Source organism: Chelonia mydas, chromosome 19 (assembly GCF_015237465.2).
Source record: "Chelonia mydas isolate rCheMyd1 chromosome 19, rCheMyd1.pri.v2, whole genome shotgun sequence".
Classification (NCBI taxonomy): Eukaryota; Metazoa; Chordata; order Testudines; family Cheloniidae; genus Chelonia; species Chelonia mydas.
This window is the reverse complement of record NC_051259.2, coordinates 8,885,783-8,901,023: the sequence shown is the minus strand read 5'-3', so window position 1 is coordinate 8,901,023 and position 15,241 is coordinate 8,885,783. Positions and strand designations below refer to the sequence as shown.

At 44.2% G+C, this 15,241-nt stretch overlaps 2 protein-coding genes across 3 annotated transcripts; one reads left to right on the top strand and one right to left on the bottom strand.

The window, feature by feature from the left end:
• Positions 1–44: 44 nt before the first annotated feature.
• Positions 45–7,760, top strand: RSRP1 (arginine and serine rich protein 1). The gene is given in 8 exon segments (XM_037881582.2): positions 45–429; positions 1,654–1,715; positions 3,373–3,981; positions 4,361–4,515; positions 5,749–5,832; positions 6,430–6,467; positions 6,469–6,496; positions 6,498–7,760. Coding segments are annotated over 8 exon segments (1,167 nt in total). The 5' UTR covers positions 45–340; the 3' UTR covers positions 6,600–7,760.
• A 2,128-nt stretch (positions 7,761–9,888) lies between these two features.
• On the bottom strand, positions 9,889–14,993 carry SYF2 (SYF2 pre-mRNA splicing factor). Of its 2 annotated transcripts, none has more exons than XM_037881583.2 (7): positions 14,555–14,993; positions 14,081–14,191; positions 12,956–13,081; positions 12,380–12,497; positions 12,143–12,233; positions 11,676–11,774; positions 9,889–10,441 (listed from the first exon to the last, which is right to left on the bottom strand). In XM_037881583.2, exons 1-7 carry the CDS (start codon positions 14,588–14,590, stop codon positions 10,276–10,278), a joined length of 747 nt encoding a protein of 248 aa, XP_037737511.1. In that variant the 5' UTR covers positions 14,591–14,993; the 3' UTR covers positions 9,889–10,275. The 2 variants fall into 2 exon arrangements, with proteins under 2 accessions (XP_037737511.1, XP_037737512.1); XM_037881584.2 differs by having other exon boundaries at positions 14,081–14,177; positions 14,555–14,609.
• Positions 14,994–15,241: the final 248 nt, after the last annotated feature.

The following is a 15,241-nucleotide window of genomic DNA, read 5'->3' as shown; positions in this document are numbered from 1 at the left end:
GCCGGGGTGGGGGAGAAAGGTCTCGTCCCGCCCGCGCGTGCGCGCTACTCTCCAGGTTGCATAACCGGGTGGCGGCGGCTCTCGAACGTTGTCGGTGGGGCTTAGTCTGGTAGTTGCGGTTGGAGCTGGCGCGCGTGCGCGCTGGGTGGTCCCGAGCGGCTCGCTCGCGCTCTGTCCGAGTTGAGAAGCGGCCGCAAGCGGATCGGGCTTGTGCTCCTGCCCCCCCCCCCCCGCGAGGGGAGGCCGCGGCGCTAACAGCAGTTCGGGTGCCCAGCTCTCGGTGTGGGGGAGGCGGCTCGGTGGCTGCTGTGCCGGTCCGGCGACCTCTCTGCCCCCCACTATGGCGGTGACCCATGGAACAGGGCTGTCCCCCCAGGCGCCGCCACAGGCCCAGGGTCCGTGTGCGGGAGACCCGGCCAACTGGAGCCGGTGCGTTGTCGGGGGGGGGGGCGGCTCGGGATGTTGTGGGGAGGGGGCTCTAAGGGATTTTCGTGCCGGGGTGTGGTGATGGGGGACGGCGGGTGTGGTGGTGGCGGGGGAAGGAGGGGTCGGCTCGCCCCGGGGGGGGGGGGGGGTCGGCTCGCCCCGGGGGGTCGGTTCGGGGATGGGTGACGGGGGAAGGAGGGGTCGGCTCGCGCCTGGTCGGGGGGGGGGGGGTTGTGGCGGGGGAAGGAGGGGTCGGCTCGCGCCGGGTGGGGGGGGGGGGGTGGGGCGGGGGAAGGAGGGGTCGGCTCGCGCCGGGTCGGGGGGGGGGGTGTGGCGGGGGAAGGAGGGGTCGGCTCGCGCCGGGTCGGGGCGGGGGGTGGCGGGGGAAGGAGGGGTCGGCTCGGGTCGGGGGGGGGGGGTGGTGACGGGGGAAGGAGGGGTCGGCTCGGGCCGGGTCGGGGGGGGGGGGGGGTGTGGCGGGGGAAGGAGGGGTCGGCTCGGGCCGGGTCGGGGGGGGGGGGAGGGGGTGTGGCGGGGGAAGGAGGGGTCGGCTCGGGCCGGGTGGGGGGGGGGGGGAGGGGGTGTGGCGGGGGAAGGAGGGGTCGGCTCGGGCCTGGTCGGGGTGGGAGGGGGTGTGGCGGGGGAAGGAGGGGTCGGCTCGGGCCGGGTCGGGGGGGGGGGGGGTGTGGCGGGGGAAGGAGGGGTCGGCTCGGGCCGGGTCGGGGGGGGGGGAGGGGGTGTGGCGGGGGAAGGAGGGGTCGGCTCGGGCCGGGTCGGGGGGGGGAGGGGGTGTGGCGGGGGAAGGAGGGGTCGGCTCGGGCCGGGTCGGGGGGGGAGGGGGTGTGGCGGGGGAAGGAGGGGTCGGCTCGGGCCGGGTCGGGGGGGGAGGGGGTGTGGCGGGGGAAGGAGGGGTCGGCTCGGGCCGGGTCGGGGGGGGAGGGGGTGTGGCGGGGGAAGGAGGGGTCGGCTCGCGCCGGGTCGGGGGGGGAGGGGGTGTGGCGGGGGAAGGAGGGGTCGGCTCGCGCCGGGTCGGGGGGGGGGGGGTGGCGGGGGAAGGAGGGGTCGGCTCGCGCCGGGTCGGGGGGGGGGGGTGGCGGGGGAAGGAGGGGTCGGCTCGCGCCGGGTCGGGGGGGGGGTGTGGCGGGGGAAGGAGGGGTCGGCTCGCGCCGGGTCGCGGGGGGGGGCGGCGGTTGTTCGTGTGTTGGCTGACGCTCGCGTCTCTTGCAGGAGCCCCCAGGTGGTGTCCCACGGGAGCCAGGAGCAGCAGGGGAGTCCCGCGGCCCCCAACGGTAAGTGCCTATGGACCACGTCTTCAGGAAATCCTCTCCTTTCATCTCGCAGTTAGCTAGGCTTGTTTCTGGGTCCCTAATGCCTTTGTTCTCTGCGCCCCAGCGTCCGTCGTTTCACCGACAGTGACTGTGCCCAGTTAGGGACAGCGCTGGTACCTTGCTCCCTGCCAATGGATGCACCCAAGTCTGGCAGTGGAGTAGGTCAGCTTTCCTGGCAGGTGGACTGAGCCTGTGTTTTGCACAATGCTGAAGATTTGTTGGTACTTGAAGATATGCTGTTCTCTGTAGACAGCACAGTGAGCTTAGCTGTCATTGCTCGGCTTCCTGTTTTAGGTGTGCGCTGTTCTGGGACTTGTGAGCTTGGCATTTATTTAAAGATAAGGTGGGATATGGCAACTGAATTTTTCATCTCTATATTAATAGTAAAGGAAATAAATGTAATTGACATTAAAGGTTTCATGCTTATCAGTAGTGTGTTTGAGAAAATCTGAAGATTTGTTGGATAATTTATGTATTCAGTGAACACTATATACAAATGCCAGGCTTGAATGGAGTTCCTTTAATCGGAAGACGGTGGCACAGTCATAGCAAAGCCAAGAGGGGATGTGAAAGGTGGAGATAGAGAAGTATTTATTCCCTAGAATGCAGTACCATTTTAATAACTCTAGAGATGAATAGAGACTGGGAGTGGATGGGTCATTACACAAAGTAAATCTATTTCCCCATGTTTATCCCCCCCACCCCCAAGTTCTTGTCAACTGCTGGAAATGGCCCACCTTGATTATCACTACAAAAGGTTCCCCCCCTTGCTGGTATTAGCTCATCTTAAGTGATCACTCTCCTTACAGTGTGTATGATAACACCCATTGTTTCACATTCTCTGTGTATATAAATCTCCCCACTGTATTTTCCACTACATGCATCCGATGAAGTGAGCTGTAGCTCACGAAAGCTTATGCTCAAATAAATTTGTTAGTCTCTAAGGTGCCACAAGTACTCCTTTCCTTTTTGCGGATACACACTAACACAGCTGCTACTCTGAAACCTGTAGAACTAAAATGGCTGCTGGTATATAATGGCAGCCATCTTAGCCATTCATATTTAGTATTTTAAAATTACAAATACTATAAAATTTCTGGTATTTGCATACAAATTGATCTGTTCACGGGCATTACATTCATGGCAGTACAATTCACTGTAGTCTACTTTCTTTCAGAGGAAATGGCTATTTTGCAACAGAAATGCTTTTCTTTAATTTAAAATGGTCCCCTGTAAACTGAAAATAGTTTGTTGGAACATCTGTACAAGTCATACAATGAAAATCTGCACTTCATTAACCTTAATGCCATGTAACTGTCTGCATGTGCAAATATATCTGCATATTAGCAGTATGCTTTTGAGAGAGACTTTGGCCGCATTCTGAAACTATTAATTTATGAGAAGTATGTGTGATAAAGCCAGGAAGAAATTAACTAAAGGGAGAAAGCTGAAGCAGTAGATTAAACTGTCTAGGGCAGAAGGTAAAACTGCAAAATAGCCTTGAACTTTTCACTTGTAGTTATTCTAAGTTTTGTGAATATAGTGGACACAAGTTTCAAGTTGGCCTTGGTTTGTGTTGGCAAAGAATAAATCTTAAATCAGTTTTTTTTCTGAACAGGAACCGAGACTGGATGTTCTAGAACATCAGTCAAAACAGATACAATCTCCAAAGGCACACTCACAGAAAAATGGCAGGCAAACAAAAAGACAGAGGATATGACAAATTACATGGATGATTTAACTCTAAGCTCACCAAAAGAGAGAGATTCTCGCTCCAAGTCCAAAACTAGTCAGGGCAGATCATCTTGTAGTTCACAATCTAGTTCACGCAGTTCAAGTACTTCAGCTTCCTCAAGGAGTTGGAGCAGGTCTCGAAGCAGATCAAGATCACGAGCTAGAAGAAATGTTTCCAGAAGGTGTAGAAGATACTCAAGATCGTATTCCAGAAGTCGGTCAAGATCACGCAGCCTTCAATACAGAGGAAGGTACCATCCTAGAACCTACAGGAGATACTACCGTTCTCCTCCAAGGTATAGATCACGCAGCAGGTCCCGGTCTCATGGAAGACCATATTATAGAAGAGCTTTTTCAAGAAGCAGATCACGATCAAGAGGACGAAGATACTATGGATTTGGGAGAACCATATATCCTGAGGCTTACAGAAGTTGGAGAAGCAGATCACGAACAAGATCTCGAAGCGGAACACCTCTGCGCTTAAGTGAAAAAGGTATTTGCATTCTGCGAGTAGCAGCATATCTGCTTTGGAACATGGGTGGGAAGGAACAGAACTCAAGACTGACTTATTTGTAGACTTTTCCTATTGCTAGATTTATAGAGAATTTTAAAACTTGGGGGTGTAGTTCTGTCCTAGAACTTCAACTGAAATCTGATTTGGATTGCTTACCCCTGTTTTATGTTCATTTTGGAATTGCCATTTTTATAAACTACAATTTAAAGTGGGTGGTATCTCCATAAATTTAAACTAGTTTGGGAACATAGTTTTTCCAAGGTATACTCACTTTGCACTGGACTCAGTGTTTATATTTTTGGATTAGTCAGTATGCCATGATTACCCATACAGAAGATGTTTCTTCTTTTTTATGTAGAGAAGAGGGAACTCTTAGAAATCGCAAAGGCTAATGCTGCAAAAGCCCTGGGAACAGATAACATAGTCTTGCCAGCTAGCTTGAGAGTTTGCAGCCTATCCAAAGAGACAAATGGTGGAAAATGCAGAAGTGAAGATTCTGCTGAGTCCACTGAGGTAATTATGAACGGGAGTAATCTTGATTTTAAAGGTAAACTTTTTTCAGAACTACACTACTGATGCATGAAAAGCTGTGCTAGCCTTAATTTCTCATTGCGAAGTATCTTTAAATTTTTGTATACTAATTTTACTATGAAACAAAACATCCAAGTTTTTAAACTTATCAAAATGCCAAAAACCTTTGTCGATCTGCTAAAGCTGGAAGAGTACCTTGGAATCTTAGTTGGTTGCTCTCCTGGTTTGCCTACAGACTTTTCACTAGTGGTATGTTAGGAAGGAGAGAGAATTTCCAAGCCTGATAGGGAAGTGCCAGTTACGTTGGCTGATGTGTTTTTTGCCCGAAAACAATTAGGCTCTTATTTGCCATAGCCTATTTAATAGGCTTTTGTAAAGATTAAACTCTGTGCTTGATAACTGTCATATAGTCTTTTCATATGCATCAAATTGTTCCCAGAAATTCCATGCCCGGACCCCAAATGCATTTTACATGCTGTATTTCTGTCTTATAGAAATCATGAATATGGTCTCCAGACATTGATGAAGAAAATCTGGTGGTAATTAAGGAACTTGTGGGCTCTAGCTTCTGTGAATTAGGGGAGGGAAAAGAGAGAACTTAATCAGGTTATCAAATTAGTTTTGCACTAGAAAGCTGTTTAATGTTTGTTACATCTGGTCAGATGGACACCGACAATAGTAACTACGTAGCAATAGCTTATACCAAACTTGTATTTCAAAATTAAAGAAAGTAAACTTAGTAAGGGTTTCTTGGACAACTAAATAAATGGCACAGGTGTCCCTTTCATAATATATGTAATATATTCCAGATGTTGAGAGATTACAGAAGAAGAGGCCTGCATCATTTGCAGATAAGTTTATTGTCCTTCTCCAAAGCTCTGCAGGGTGGATATGCAGAGTTTATATACAACTTGCTGTAACGTTCCATTTCACTTTATGAAGTCCATGCTTACAATAAATTCCCTAGTTAAAGCTAAAACATGGGCATGGATATAAGGTTGTACGTTGGGAAATGTTTAGTATTTCTGTCAATATAATTGTCAGTTTGCACATACAGATCAGTATTAAACTCATTCTATGCTTTACAGTTTAAAGCCACTATTGATCTAAATAGTTGAGACAAAACTTACACTAGAATATTCACATACTCTAGTGAGTTTCCTTAATTCACATAGAATGTGAGAACCTGTTTAAACTGTGCACCTTCTCCTGTAGCAATCCAGAAGACTAACAGAAGACTTAACCAAAAGTGGAACTGAGAGATCTCCTGCAGTGAAAGGCTTATCTTTCAGCCCTAATGTAAGTGTACATTTCTAAGATAGGAAATATTGATTTCCAACTTATTCTTTCACATTTGTAGTATATTCTTCCTAACTTTGGAATTAAATTGGGTTCAATTTACTGCTCTCTTTAATAGCCCTCCATGTATAATATAGTTAATTGATTCAAGAGAAATGTGCAGTGTAGGGATATATAGTTACTGAGTTTAGGCTCTCTGGAGGCAAGAGCACTTAGAAATAAGCAATAGATTTGTGAGCTGTAGTGTTGTGGATCTTCCAATGTGTAGCAGCTGGTCACTCAAGTAATCAGAAGTTAATGAAAAGCAAGTTTGGCTTCTTTAAATCTGGATTATGTAGCAAGGATCATTCTCATCTTCATAAATACAAAGTTGTGCTATGGCAATTTAAAATTAAAAATGCAAGCTTTCAGTGAAGCTTTTTATTTCTAATTTCTTTACCTGTGTGTACTGATTCCAGTATTCCTGGATTCATTCTAAAAAATCTGGCTTTCATAAACTACAGATAGTGTGGTGGTTTTTTTTTTTTAAAGCTGTAGGTAAAAATTGTGGACACTTCTCATATTTCATTCTTTAAAAAAAGTAAATTCTTTTTCCAGGACACAATGGCAAAGCCAGTACTCCAGAAACCAGCAAGTCTCTGTTAAAGAGACAGCAGTATCCTTGGGGAAAAGAAGATACAAAGAGAAATCCTTTTGGGCAATGGGCTCCTATGAAGGAGGAAAACAGCTTATTTTTTAACTTTTCTCCTAAAAGTACATCCTTCTGAGCATGCTAGCACCTTTCACTTACTGTTCTGTGAACTATTGGCATTATGCATTACTTACTTATCAGGTTGAGTATTTTTGTAAATAAGTATTTAAAGATGTTAATTCTGACCTGTTAGATTTCTTTTCCAGATATGAAAACACAGCACAATGGCCCAGAAACTACAAGTGGGAATCTTAGGTATATATTTGTAAATACTTTTGTGTGTCACTATAATGGAGTAGAAATTACAGGTGGGTAACTTTTTCTCAGTGTTACTTTAACAGCCCCTGGTCTGAACATTTGTAATGCATTGATTTGTTTAAAACCTGTTTTGTACTTGTTTCAAATGGTTGAACTATGGTAGCAAGTTCTTTAAGGCCCTATGTAATAATTCAGTTGAACTGTGAAGTTGTCCTCTTGGCTTCTAGTCTGAGCCTGTAGGTGTAAATTGGCACATTTAGCTGTAAGTGAATGGTGAAGTACTAAAGAGCAAATATGAAACAATCAGATGCTAACAATAGACTTCAGATGTTGGAGCAACTTGATTTCAAGTTGAAAATGTTAAATGCCTTTCCTAATCTGAGAGATTCTCTGAAATAGGCTTTCTTAAACCTATGTGCAGATGTTTGCATTAGGATTGTATGATTGCCATGCAGGAATCCTTGCTCAATTATGGCTCAGTCATGCATGCTAATCTTAAGGAAACAGAGTTCTACTATATGTTGCTTTCTATTTGGTCTTCTTAAATTCTGACACTTAAATTCAGCGCAGTTCTTCTTGTTGGTGATGTATTTAAAACAAGCCTTGAACTAAATCACCACCACTAAAATCTAAAATGGTAATCATAAAACTTGCTCAGATCCCCTGGACTTCAAAGCAGTGAGGATAGTTGAGAGGAAGTTTACATTATCCTAATTTGTTTCCAGTCCTGGTCCTATACCAGTGATCTACACATGCCAGCTTGACACTTGAAGCATTGATGTATAAAGCGTACAGTAACTTCACCTTATGCCCTCAGCAGTTCTCAGTTTCCACTGCTTGAAGATAAGTGCGTGATTAAGTAATGTTTCCTAGAGCTTATGGGTATTTCATAACATTTACTGGGATTGTTTTGGTGGGGGAGACTTACTAAACTGGAATTCATGTAAATGGTTTGCACAATAAAACTTGTACTGAATAACTGCAGTGTAGAATTTTATTTTTTTTAAAGTTTAACATGTAATCTTTTCCTACCCTAATAGTAGCTGTTGCTTTATCTAGGCAGTGCAAACAAGCTGTAGTCTGTTGCTTTTCCCTTGGCTGACCAATGCTTAGGCTATGGAAAGACTAGTGGTCTACAAGGAGAAATATCCCACTGCTGTTGTCTTGGTTGGGGGAAGAAATATCTTGGAACAAAACAAGATGCCTTCACTCACATTCTACAATGAGTAGCCAGAAGAAAGAACACTTAACTTCTGCATATGGTGTAGGAGGAGCAGCTCTATTGTACCTCCCACCAGTGGAAGCCACAGAAATAAAAACAATTCATAATGTAGAACAATGGCAAAATCAGTCATTGCTTTAAAGTATTGCAACTTAATATAGGCTGTAATATTTTCTAGGTTAGACTAGGTGATGATTCCTTTTGGCCTCCAGTCTGGCTTTTTAAAACAAGTGAAGTAGTAAGGTGAATGGCAAAAAGCAGGTTCATTTGGTGTTCAGCCTACCTACTGCTCTGAAGGCAAAACTAGTCATTTCATTTAATAATAATAATAATAATAATAAAAAAAAAGCATGTTTAGGCCACACTGTAGCACTAGCTAAAGGGGTGTGAATAGTAGTGCTCCCCAAAGTGCTGCACTGTAACCATTTCTGTATTGTTTGCACAGGGGCAACTTTTAAAGTTCACATCTTTAGTGTCCACAGGGGGATTTCAGCATAGTACTGGTGAGCAGTGTTCTTCATACAGCTGTTAAGCCACACTCTGCTCACTAAAGTGCTGAACTGTAATTCCCCCTGTGAGCACTCAAGATGTGAACTTAAAGGGACCTTTAAATTCATACCTCCATTGTTCGTGCAGAGTGATTTAGTGCAGCAGTTTGGGGAACACTGCTAGTCACACCCCTTAGACCAGGGGTAGTCTGTTTTTTGTCAAGGTCCAAACATGAGAGAAACAAAAAAATCCAGCAATAAGTAAACCTTTTGGAGTGCAATCAAAAGCAACTGGCTGTCTGAATTTGGCTCATGGCCATGCTGCAGCATGGTGTAGATGTACCCAGGGCCTGCTCTCGCTGCCGAAAGAAGCGATGAGACCTCAAGAGCAACACTTAAACAGAGGCTCCTGGTGTCTAGGTGTACATTCTATCACCATCAAGTTTTAAGGGTTCTTCCTTCTCATGTGGAAACTTACTGGTCAGCAGCTTTTGACAACCACTCTAGAATGGTGAAAAGAAACAAAAGGCGGAAAAAAGGGTTTTCAGGGTGGGCTGATTGTTATAAACATGCTACTATACAGCCACAGTGGAGCAATGATGCAGCTTGTGGAAACAAAGTCCAGTTCCACACAACAGTGAGTGTAAATCAGCAGTATCTCAGTTTAGACCATCTGAGACAGGCCTGAACTAATGGTTAAACCTGCAGTATGGTTGAAACAAAAGTATTACTGTACAATTGCTTTCATACAATACAAACTTAAAAATGAGTTTTCTGCCTGAAACAGCCACTATGTCAAGTAGCATACATTTCCAAAATCTTGTTGCAGAGCACACATGGTCTTACCTCCAGAGCCACCCTCCCCTCCTGTCATCAAACCCTTTCCAAGGGGAATTAGACAAGTTCTGCTTCTGTTGAGCCAACAAGTCAAAAGAAACAGCCACCTCCCCCATGAGGATGTGAAGTCTTGCTGCTTTGGCAGCCTGCAGAGCTGGTATAGGTTTATGTCTAGCTGAAGAGCTTTTTTTATATACACAGCACCTGCTCATTTTAATCCTAGCATGGTAGGGGAGGAGATACAATTCTAATAAGCTTAAGGGAGGCAGTATTATTTTTGCCCTTATACAAAGGGAAATTTGCAAAAGAAACTTGCCCAATGTGACATAAGAAAACTGGGAACATCTCAATTTTAATTATTGCATAAAAGACTAGCAAAATCCAAGGTTACATATTTGCTACATACTAAGGATATCTCAATCTGATTTTTTACTCTCTCCTGCCCTTCTCCCCCCCCCCCCCCAAAAAAAAAAAAAAAAAAAGAAACTGTGGGCTAAGTTTGACCTTGAAGGATCCCACACACTAGCATGGAAGAAACACCAAAAATGTCAGGCATGGAGTTCTGTTTAGTTCACCTTTTTTTAATGGTCACAACCACTTACAAAATCAATCAAAACAAAAACTGCATTTCTGGAACTGCAGGGTATGATCTGAGTAACAACCCCTTTGAGGTTTGCTAAATTGACACAAACCAGCCACCTCTGGAAGGGCAAGCTATGTACAGCTATGATAGCTGCTATCATTCAAGCATTTATGCAATAGCCACTATTGGATTTTAAAAAAAAGTCTCTTCCACAAGTTGTCATTTTAATATTAAAAGTCTCTAGCAAAGTTTATACTTGCACAATTAGCATGTTGATACAGTTCTTAGGCCTTTCTGCAAAATATGCTAAGCTTATACTGAACAATTTCTTTGTAGAACTGTGCCTCTCTTGGGATGTGAAAGTTTAGACAGCTGTTCCTCTCTCCAAGTTCTGTTTAATTTCTGCTGTATATTTCCCATAGAACCTTTCTGCCTTCTTATTGAATTTGGCATTTCTCTCATTAATGTAATCAATATCCGCATCATCATTATAAGCACGTCGCCGACTGTATTTTTCACGTTTTTCAATTCTGTAAGAGAATTACATTAACATTTTCAGACCCCTGATATATAAACAACTTTTAGTTCTTAGAATGAATAACTCCTATATCTACATTAAAAGTCATCGCTATTAAAACTAAGTGGAAATTACATACACCGCTGGATGTATTTCCTCTGTGAAAATGATTGGTATTTGTATTACTTGCCTGTTTTGCTCCCACTGGAAACTGCCGGTTAATAGCAGAACAGGGGTTAGATGTTGCTTACGCCTGTAAATGTAATTTTTCCCCTTTGGGTCTTAATCCTGCAGGATGTTGAACACCCTCAACTCCTATTGTTGATGGCATTAAAGCACCTAACAGAATTGGGCCATGAATATCCTATCCTTGAATTTTTACACTTGGAAAGCTATATACCCACACAAAATGTGAAATCAAAGCATAAGTACTCAGAAAAAATTTAAGGCTTAAATTGTAGTTCTTAAAGTGAAATGAAGAGGAGAGTGCCTACACTTCAGTCAATCTCACAAGAAAATGGATAATTAAGTGAAAAAACATTTTTCCTATTTTAGAGGGTATCTTCAGATGACTTTTAGGTACTTGGTCAGAAAATATTAAAGTTGCTCTAGTTTTAAAGGAAATAAGTGGGGATACTGCTTTTTTCTATGCTTAAGAGATGACAGGAGAAGAAAAGTTGATGGGGAATAGCACTATTTTTTGTTCCCATTATGATGAGAAAACACATTTTCATTACATTTTATTGGAATCTGATGTCCAGTGACCATGCCCATTATATTCATCATGAACAGTTAAAGCAAGACTACTAATTATGATTGAACAAATGTACGTTAGGATAAATACACCAAGGCATTCCATTATCTTTTTAGTCTTCTAAAACATGATCGTTGGACATCACGGATATTTTCTAAATCGCTACGGACTGGTGCCAGGATTTTGCTTCAAAATACTTTCTTTTGTGCCTAATGAAAATCAACACGTAAAATAAAATAGGCATGGAAGAATGTGTTGCTGCACAATAGATGCCCAATACATACAGAATTGCATAAAAATCCTGGAGAGAGAGACTAGTGTACAGATTCATAAATAGAGCAGGCTATACTGACTGTATACTTAAATACACGTCTTTATGCAGAAGTTACCAGACACCACAAGTTATGCTCACACAACAGCAAACAAAATAGTAAAAGCACCACGTGTTATGAATGCAATGGTTTGAGATAATTAGGACCATTTTATTACTTACTGTTTTTCAAGATCTGTAACCATTCTATCAACCCCTTCTTTACATGGTACATGAGTTCCATGAAGAAGACTGTTTGCTGTTGGATACAATTCTTCTCCGCTGAATGAGAAAGAGGTAAACAGTAGAAAAACAAACTTTGATTTGTCAAATTACTAATTTTTTGTACGTAACAACTGTTTTATCAAAATAGAACTGGGACATGATAGAGAACATGAACTAGCATAGTACAAGTTACACATCTACAGCATCACCCAGGATATGACTGTTATGGGACCTTGACAGAAGATCATTTGTATTGCAATGCACATAAAAGAACAGATAAGATGAAATATGTTTGAATTACATGAATTGAAAAGAATTTTCAGCCATTTTAGACACTAGTTCATCAAAACAATTCATATTTACAGGTAATGTCATTAAAAAAAAAAAAAAAAAAGAACATGGGTCTGCCAAAAAGAGAAACTTACTTTTCTTCTCTTAGCTTTTCATATTTTTCCATGTCAGGTTTGATCTGCTTGGTTAACCTCTGATACTGGCGCAACTGAGCAGCTGCATAATCTTTAGAATAAAATGGACTGCAATTAACAGAAGACCTTTTCTGTGTGGCTCAAGTTTTAGTGAAAACATATGAAAAAGAAAAAGATTAAAAATTTGTATCCCGCTATCCAAGCCCTGAAAAAAATAAATAAAATTAAACTGCTTACCTGAAAATCCTAGATCCGGATTTTTTCTCTTCTTTTTCCTTTCCCATCTTTCTGCATCCTCAGCACTGATTTCTAACAACTTCACCCGGTCATAATCTTCTCCTTTAGCAGCACATTCCTATATAAATACAAGCAATTCTTAAGATTTTAAAACATAACAAAAAAGCAGGAGACAATTAAACAAGTTTAGTAGATTACAGATATTTTTCTAATTTTATTTACACTGTAAATTTGATATCAGACAATCTCACCAAGGATCCCAATCTGATCCTTGATGATTTAAAAAATTTTTTATACACACCTATATCAATATCAGTAGCTCTCAAAAGCCCTGATTTCAGATCAGAGTCCTGTTGTGGTAGGCACTGTACACACATCCAAGACGACACAGTCCCTACCCAGAGGTACTAAACTCCGGATCCTGCAGAGATTTATGCTCATGCTTAACGTAATGCACTACTTGTAGTTGTACTGAAGTCAATGCGACTATTCACAGCACATAGTGTTAAAATCTTTGCAGGATAGTGTCCTAAAATGGAAGGTTATGATTGCAATCAACGTTTACACGTGTTATACCTTCTTCTTTTCCTCAACCTTCAGTTCCCATTCCAGTCGAGCCTTTTTTGCTTCCCAGTTTGCCGGCAACTTAAGTCTTTTATCTTCTTCCACAACTTCCTGGTGATTTAGCTTGCGAGCTTCATTCTAGGAAAAAAAGTTTGTCACTGAACTCACAGAAAATGGCAATATACAATCATAAAAGTTAGAAAGCAGAAGAAGCCGATTAAATAATTGAGTCCACCCACTTGCAGCAGCAGGTTCTCATATTCCCCTGCCCCCCACAAATGCATCAGTTATTAAAAACAGATTAATTTTTTTAAATAAAGTTAATGTTTAAAATCAAATTTACACAAGTTAAGAGGGAAGGTACTGTACATCTGGGGTCAGGCTTGGGTTATGAGGCATTGCAAGTATCAGTTACAAGGTATTTAAAAAGAAAAGGAGTACTTGTGGCACCTTAGAGACTAACAAATTTATTTGAGCATAAGCTTTCGTGAGCTACAGCTCACTTCATCAGATGCATCCGTTGAAGTGAGCTGTAGCTCACAAAAGTTTATGCTCAAATAAATTTGTTAGTCTCTAAGGTGCCACAAGTACTCCTTTTCTTTTTGCGAATACAGACTAACATGGCTGCTACTCTGAAACAAGGTATTTAAAGATATTTAAATTAATGCAGTTACTTTAGAGGAGTTTGACATTACTTTCATCCCCCCCCCCCCATGAATTTTGTGTAACAGAGAGTGACAAGATAAGTGTCCCATTGACCTTCTTGGCACACAGAAAAGGAACGTTCAGAACATTTTGTAAAACTGTTTTAGGTTCTCCGATAAAAGCATTTTTGTCTACCCTGAGAAAAACCTTATTGTCTCCCCCAGTATATGATTTTCCAGGTGAGAATTCAGAGGAATTAAATGTTAGAATTTATTCTTGTTTGTGGAATTTTGCATGGGGATGATTAGGATCCCACCCCCGGTTTTAATTTAGAACTTTAAGGACCTGTTACATTTTTGGTTTTAAAGGTACCTTCAGATAATTGCTGCAAAAAGAAGCCTGTGGCTCATGTACCCTAAACTGCAAACAAAACCCGGCTATGAGCACGACTGGTCTACCGTCATGGCCATTTGGCAGCCCAGGCTGTATTACCCTTTTCATATGGAGCTCTCTGAACTTCCTCAACCTCTCCTCCCTCTTCTGGGCAGCCAGCTCCTCAGCTGCAGTGGGCGCCGATTCTTCGTCGGAGCTGGAAGAAGAGGCCTAGAACGTCAAACGTCAATAATTTGATTTTATTTTAAAAAGGGAGGTTTGACTCCATGGCTGGAGGGCACAATGTCTTGAACCAGGGTATTAGAGAGACAGTTCCACCGTCTCCCTCCACACCCCCCGACCCATGCCCTCCAACCTACCCCCATACTCTACCCCATATCTACCCTACCCCCTCACCATCCCACTCATTCCCCTGACACAGCCCCTGACCCACAGCAGCCTCCATCCCCAGCGATATCCGCCCTCTCCAGGCGCGACGCCTCCCCTCCCCTATCTGCCCAGCCCTCCCCTCTGCCCCCCCGCCAGCGGCCTTCTCGATCTCTCGCCCCTAGGAAGCGCTGTCCGGCCCCTCACCCCTCCGCGCGGGACTCCAGCCCCCTCCGCCGCCATCCGCTCTACGTAGGCAATACAAGCGGCCAGCCCCTGCTTGACTTCCGGCTTTCTCAAGTCGCATCCGGCCGACGGAGGAAGTGACGTTGACGCCCCGGCCGAGGGCTGCGTGAGACTCTAGAGCCCCCTGTCCGCGGTCAGAGCGCCCTCTGCAGCCAGGAGGAAGCAGGGGCAGGGGCTAGAAGGGCAGGCACTGAAGCCAGGGATGGGGTGGGAAGGGAGGACAACGCACACAGAAGGGGAGGGGGCAGAGCAGGAAAGAGCCTAGGGACAGGGGGGCCGGGGAGAATCCCTCCCATTGCGTTCATAGTGGCTGGAAGAGCCGTCCCCTGTTGGAGGGGGTGACCCTGGAACTCCCAGACCAACCAGGGAGAGGCCCCCACAGGTACGGGGGAAACCCACGGCCATCCAATCCCATGGCGCCCTGCGCTGCCCTTTGAAGCTGGGCGCACCTCAGCGGCGGCCGTCAGAACCGCAGGCCACGCTTGGAAGTCTGGGCCTGGGAGACTTGTCCAAGGCCGCACAGCAAGTGAATGGGAGAGTCAGGGTCAGAACGTGGCAATTCCTGCTTCTGCCCTTTAGAGATGGAGTCTTGCTCGCCATGGGCAGCTGATTGCGCCTAGACACGTCACACCTGTGGTCCTGCTTCCC

Coding starts and splice junctions, on each gene's coding strand:
- SYF2 (XM_037881583.2), bottom strand. CDS start 14,590: ATGGCGGCGGAGGGGGCTGGAGTCCCGCGCGGAGGG. Junction 11,775..12,142: donor GAAAAGCTAAGAGAAGAAAA/GTAAGTTTCTCT, acceptor TTTCTCATTCAG/CGGAGAAGAATTGTATCCAA. Junction 10,442..11,675: donor GTTACAGATCTTGAAAAACA/GTAAGTAATAAA, acceptor ATTCTCTTACAG/AATTGAAAAACGTGAAAAAT.